Below are 4,827 nucleotides of genomic sequence, written 5' to 3' on the forward strand. Positions count from 1 at the left end.
AAGCAATGGCTTAGTTAGGAAAGATGGCTTTATGTCCAATATGGAATGTGGTGTGCTCCAAGGCACGTGGGGTTGTAGCCAACCTAGTCCATCCTCATGACCTTGTGAATCCAGTCCACAAACACAGAGACACGTGTGAAGACAGCTGGCCAGCGAGCCCGTGCACACACACGATTGGGGATTATAATTCCCTCCAGGACCCAGCAGTCATGAGTAAAGCAGGCAAGTGGGCCCCCGTAGTCACCCTGGCAGACAGGAGAACTGGTGAGACCGCTGAGCTGTGGCAGTGACCGGCCCCCTTGGTGTTGAAGCCATTGCCAACCCCCCACCACCTCTCCAGGCTGTCCCCAGCATCCCACACCCACCTCACAGGCCCCCACAGGAGCCAGCAGTCCATCAGTGCACATCTCACTCTCCCGGACTCGCCCTCGGTACTTGACATTACACTCCTGGTTGGAGATGACGTTCAGTGAAGCCACATTCAGAACTGCATCATCACCAGTGCCTGCAGGGAGGGGAGTGAGGCAGACTGGGCACTGGGGCGGGGGCCAGGGCCAGCCTCCTGGCATGGCACAGTCCATGCCCATGCACTGCTCTTACCTTTGGTCTCGCCCCAGCCTGCGATCTCACACTTGGTCTTGGGAGGCACCACATACTGCTCCGGGGGCAGGCAGATGAGGGCTACACGCTGGTTCAGGGTCACCGATCTTGGGCAGGAGTGAAGGCAGTTAGGACCCGAAGTGAGGCCCAGCACCACCTCAACCCTCAGCTGCTCCACATACCTTTCCAGTTTGAGCAGGACCAGTTGGGAATCTGAAGGCCCACACACCATTTTAGCCACGGGGACCCGCTGCAGGCCTGGCTCCCCTGGCTCTGGGTTCTGGAACATGGTGCCCAGCCATACCTCGTAGCCCACCAAAGGCATGTGGCTGGGAAAAAGGCTCCACTGGGTCATTTAGATGCCCAGCCTGGGGAAGTAACTGTGGGGAGGGGGAGGAAGGGCATGTAGGGGCAGGGGTCCGGGTCCCAAGCCCAAGGGAGGCTCACCAGGAGGAGAAGCACTGTCGAGCCGTTAGTACCCACTGCTCCTTCACCAGGGACCCCCCACAGAAATGCTGACCCTGTCTGAAGGAGAGGGGATAGCAAGGCTTGGCACAAGGGCTGGGCCTGCCATCTTCCAGCCAGAAACTCTGGGGCCGCAGCATAACCACAGAGGAAACAGCCTTAGTTCCACCCAGAGACGGGCCATGCCACACCTGTTCCGCAAGCTGACTGTCCAGGGCGAGTTCCCAGGTTGGCCGCCTACCACCCGCAGCCTGAAGCGCCGCCGGTCCTGCCGATCTACTCTTTTGCCACACTTTTCAAACAGCACCTGGTCTGTGGGAGGACGGGAGACAGTGAACCCTGGGCCAGACAAGAAGAAGCCACCTAGAGGGTAACTTGCCGAAGGACACACCTGGAGGGTCCAGGATGGATGGTGGCACGTCGTCATCTGAAAATCCAAGTTCACCCAGATTAAGGGGCACTGCCCTCGGCTGTGGGTGCTGAGGAGGGCTTACAGGGGACCATTGCCAGCCTCACCGCAGCGTCGCAGAGCACAGTAGTCAAAAGGGGTCCCAGGGTCTGTAGTGTAGCACCAGGGCCCATGGCTATCCCCGTCAGGATTGCGGCAGAAGTTCTCCTCCAGATTGGCTTGTGGAGCCGAGGTAGGTGTGAACCTAGGCAGAGGAGAGCAGTCAGCTGGCTGCTCGGGTAGGGATCTGACAGGTGATGGAGGGTTAAGATCCCGATGGGATTGGATGTGCTCACAGCGGCTTGTGCGGTGTCTCTGCAGACCAGTGCTGGCATGGGATGCCCTTGCGGGTCTTGCTGACCCGGCCGCGATATTGCTCCCCTGTGCCGTGGTAGCAGTCTGCAGCAGGTGAAAGAGGACAGCTGTCAGCTCCCACTTCACCCCCGCCCTCCCGCTCTGGAACCTTCCCTCTGGGCCTTACCCTCAGGCCCCACATCGTCTGTGCATCGTGGGATCTGGTAGCAAAAGGCCACACGCATGCCCTGTCGTGAGGTAAAGCACCAGGGCGCCTCGGCACCATCGGGGTTCCGGCAGAAGTTCTCACGGAGGTCCCTGGGCGGGTACTGCTATTGGCTGTGGGTGATGGCTCACCTAGCTCACCAGCCCTTCCCTACCCCGGGTCTGTGCTGCAGGGTGCACCCCAATCCCCAACCTCACTTGCATGCATATTTCTCTGGTGCAAAGCGGTGCTGGTGCGGGCTCTGCGCATCCCAGCGCTGGCAGGGCACGCCTGCAGCCGTGGTGTTGGCGGTGCCCCGGTAGTCCTCACCCTTTCCACGGAAGCAGTTGAGAGTAGTAGTTTGAGATCGTGGCTGAGCCTCGGCTCCTGGGGCAAATGGGGCCGGAGGGGAGGAAGCAGCAGCTGGGACTTGTTCTGAGCCACCCACCAGGTCCTACCTAACCCCTCTTCCCTCCAGAGCAAAGCCTGGGCACGTACTGCAGCGAGGAAGGTCACAGAACTCTCGCTCAACCTTTGGGTCTGTGGTGTAGCACCAGGGTCTCTCAGAGCCATCAGGATTCCGACAGTAATTGTCATCCAGGCCTTGGTCAAGGAACCTGGGAGTGACAGTGGGTGGAGAACAAGGCTGCCTCACATAGAGATCCCCCTGGGCCCAGGGTGTACCCCAACTTTGTTCCTGCACTTACTTGCCAGGCTCAAAGGGATGTGGGTGTGGGTGCTGCAGGTCCCAGCGCTGGCACTCACGACCTGACTCTGTGTGGTCCACCGCACCTCGGTAATCCTCACCATTGCACCAAACACAGGTGGCTAGAGGCCATGGGGCCAATACGTGGGCTCCTGTCTTTCCCTCGGGTCCTCCTCTCCCTCCTTCCTTACCTTCCTCCCTTCCTCCCTGGACTCGCCTTGGCCACACTCACCCTCCTGGCAGGACTTGATACCGCAGGTCTGGAAGCGCTCAGCAGGATCTGTGGTGTAACACCAAGGACCCCCAGGGTCTCGGTCTGGGTTCCGGCAAAAGTTTTCTTCCAAGCCATTCCGGAGTGAGGGTGTGTACCTAGGGGGCAGATGGTGGCCACTACAGTGCTGGCTATGGGAGAACTCCCATCAGGGACAGATGGATGGTGTCAGTCTCACTTGTGGTCATTGGGGAACCTATGGTTCCAGGCCTGACAAGGCAGGCCACCAACAGTCACGGCCACTGTGCCCCGGTAGCTGACTCCATTGTCCACAATGCAGGTCCGAACGTAGTCTGGGAGAACAGGATCAAAGGTCAGTGCCAACTGAGATCCTAGGGCACTACCCTGCCACTCATGGCCACTCACCTTTCTTCTGGAAGAGGTCACAGCGCCCAGACGGCTGCAGCTGCGTGTTGGGTGAGTTCTGAGTCCACGGGAGAAGTTGGCAGCCATGGCTGCTCACATTGTAATGGAAGGCCCTAGTGGTAGGAGTGTGGGTACATAAAGGCAGCACAAGGTTAGCCAGCACCCCAAGCTGCCACCATCCCTAGTTCCAGCTGGGTTGTCCCTTGCTCACTCACCGGCAATCCAGGAGGGGCTGGCAGCGCCCAGCACACTCCTCAGCGTCTGCCACATCCTCCTGCCAAGACCTGGGCTCCACCGTGTGGAGAAGGTACCGCAGTTCTGTGCCCCGCAGCACCTGGAAGTCGTTCAGCGGGGAGCGCTGCCCTGCAGGTGGAATACCCAGCAGGAGCACAGTGCCAGGGAAGAGATTCCCTGCCCCCTGGGTCTGTGCATCTGGCCCACACTGCCTCATTGCCCCAGCAGGCCAGAGCATGGAGGGCCTCCATGATCATGTGGGTGCATTTGCCTTCCCAGCTCCCAGGCCAGGTAGGGAAGTGACCTCTTGGCCATATTTGGATGGGCCTGGGGCCAACCTCCTCCTGAAGGCAACCAGGGTTCTGAGAAGGGGGCACTTACCAGGGACCCCTAGACACCACGGCAGAAGCAGCAAGAGTGAAAGCCACCCCATCCTCCCCGCTGGAGGCTGCACTGTGACCCACCACGGCCCCATCCGGGAAGTTGTGAAACCTGTCCCCACGGGATTGGATGACTTCAGAACCACACCCCCACCGAGACCCTGTGGCAGCCATCAGCAGGGGCTAGGCCTCTGGTTCCATGGGGCCAGGTGCAGTGGGTCCTAAGCCCCTTCCTGGAGCAGGCAGCTGTTAGAACTGAGGACACTTAAGAGGCCTTGGGGGTGGGAGGTTAAAACTGCCAGAGAATGCCAGGGACATGGGAGCTGCCTCTGGGATCTGAGTTCCAGGTCCAGCTTGGTAACATGTACTTTTTCTGAGCCCGTTTTCATCTGTGATGTGGGGAACATTGCCTGCCCAATCCCCTTTAAGTGTCTTATCTACTCCAGCTGGAGGCAATTAAGTCACACCCCTGGCAACCCAGCCCAGGCAGTCCCACCCTGGCCTGAAGAAGTGTCCTCTCGGGGAAGGTGAGCAAGGGCACCCGTTGGATTGGGCTGACATGGTGGTTGGGGCGGGGGTGACAGGCGGTGGGCTCTATGCAGGAAGGCCTTTCAGATGTGCTGGGGGACATTTGGGTCAATCCGGCAAGTGTAAGCTAACAGGTGGTCTAGGGATCCCGGCTAGGAAATCACACGCAGGCTAGCAGCGTCCCGGCTATGCTGAGGCCCCAGGAACCTCTAGCGAAGCTGACACCACGAACCACCTGCCGTGCGGCGGCAGACGGAGGCAACCAGGAGATGGTCGAGCGTGGCCGCCGCGCGTGCGCCGACGGCGGCGCGCGATTGGGCGCGTGGCTTG

At 60.0% G+C, this 4,827-nt stretch overlaps 1 protein-coding gene across 6 annotated transcripts; it reads right to left on the bottom strand.

The window, feature by feature from the left end:
* Positions 1–23: 23 nt before the first annotated feature.
* On the bottom strand, positions 24–4,777 carry MST1 (macrophage stimulating 1). Of its 6 annotated transcripts, none has more exons than XM_040994481.1 (18): positions 3,971–4,777; positions 3,571–3,718; positions 3,356–3,468; positions 3,168–3,282; positions 2,951–3,087; positions 2,720–2,840; positions 2,511–2,629; positions 2,231–2,399; positions 1,995–2,125; positions 1,810–1,912; positions 1,582–1,718; positions 1,457–1,492; positions 1,257–1,377; positions 1,048–1,125; positions 783–929; positions 601–707; positions 423–505; positions 24–245 (listed from the first exon to the last, which is right to left on the bottom strand). In XM_040994481.1, the coding sequence occupies exons 1-18, from the start codon at positions 4,062–4,064 to the stop codon at positions 84–86; spliced, it is 2,121 nt and encodes a 706-aa protein (XP_040850415.1). In that variant the 5' UTR covers positions 4,065–4,777; the 3' UTR covers positions 24–83. The 6 variants fall into 6 exon arrangements, with proteins under 6 accessions (XP_040850415.1, XP_040850412.1, XP_040850416.1 ...); XM_040994478.1 differs by having other exon boundaries at positions 366–505; XM_040994482.1 differs by lacking the exon at positions 1,995–2,125 and having other exon boundaries at positions 366–505; positions 2,724–2,840.
* Between the last annotated feature and the right edge of the window lie 50 nt (positions 4,778–4,827).

Source organism: Ochotona curzoniae, unplaced genomic scaffold (genome assembly GCF_017591425.1).
Source record: "Ochotona curzoniae isolate NIBS_2020 unplaced genomic scaffold, NIBS_Ocur_1.0 contig_908, whole genome shotgun sequence".
NCBI lineage: Eukaryota > Metazoa > Chordata > Mammalia > Lagomorpha > Ochotonidae > Ochotona > Ochotona curzoniae.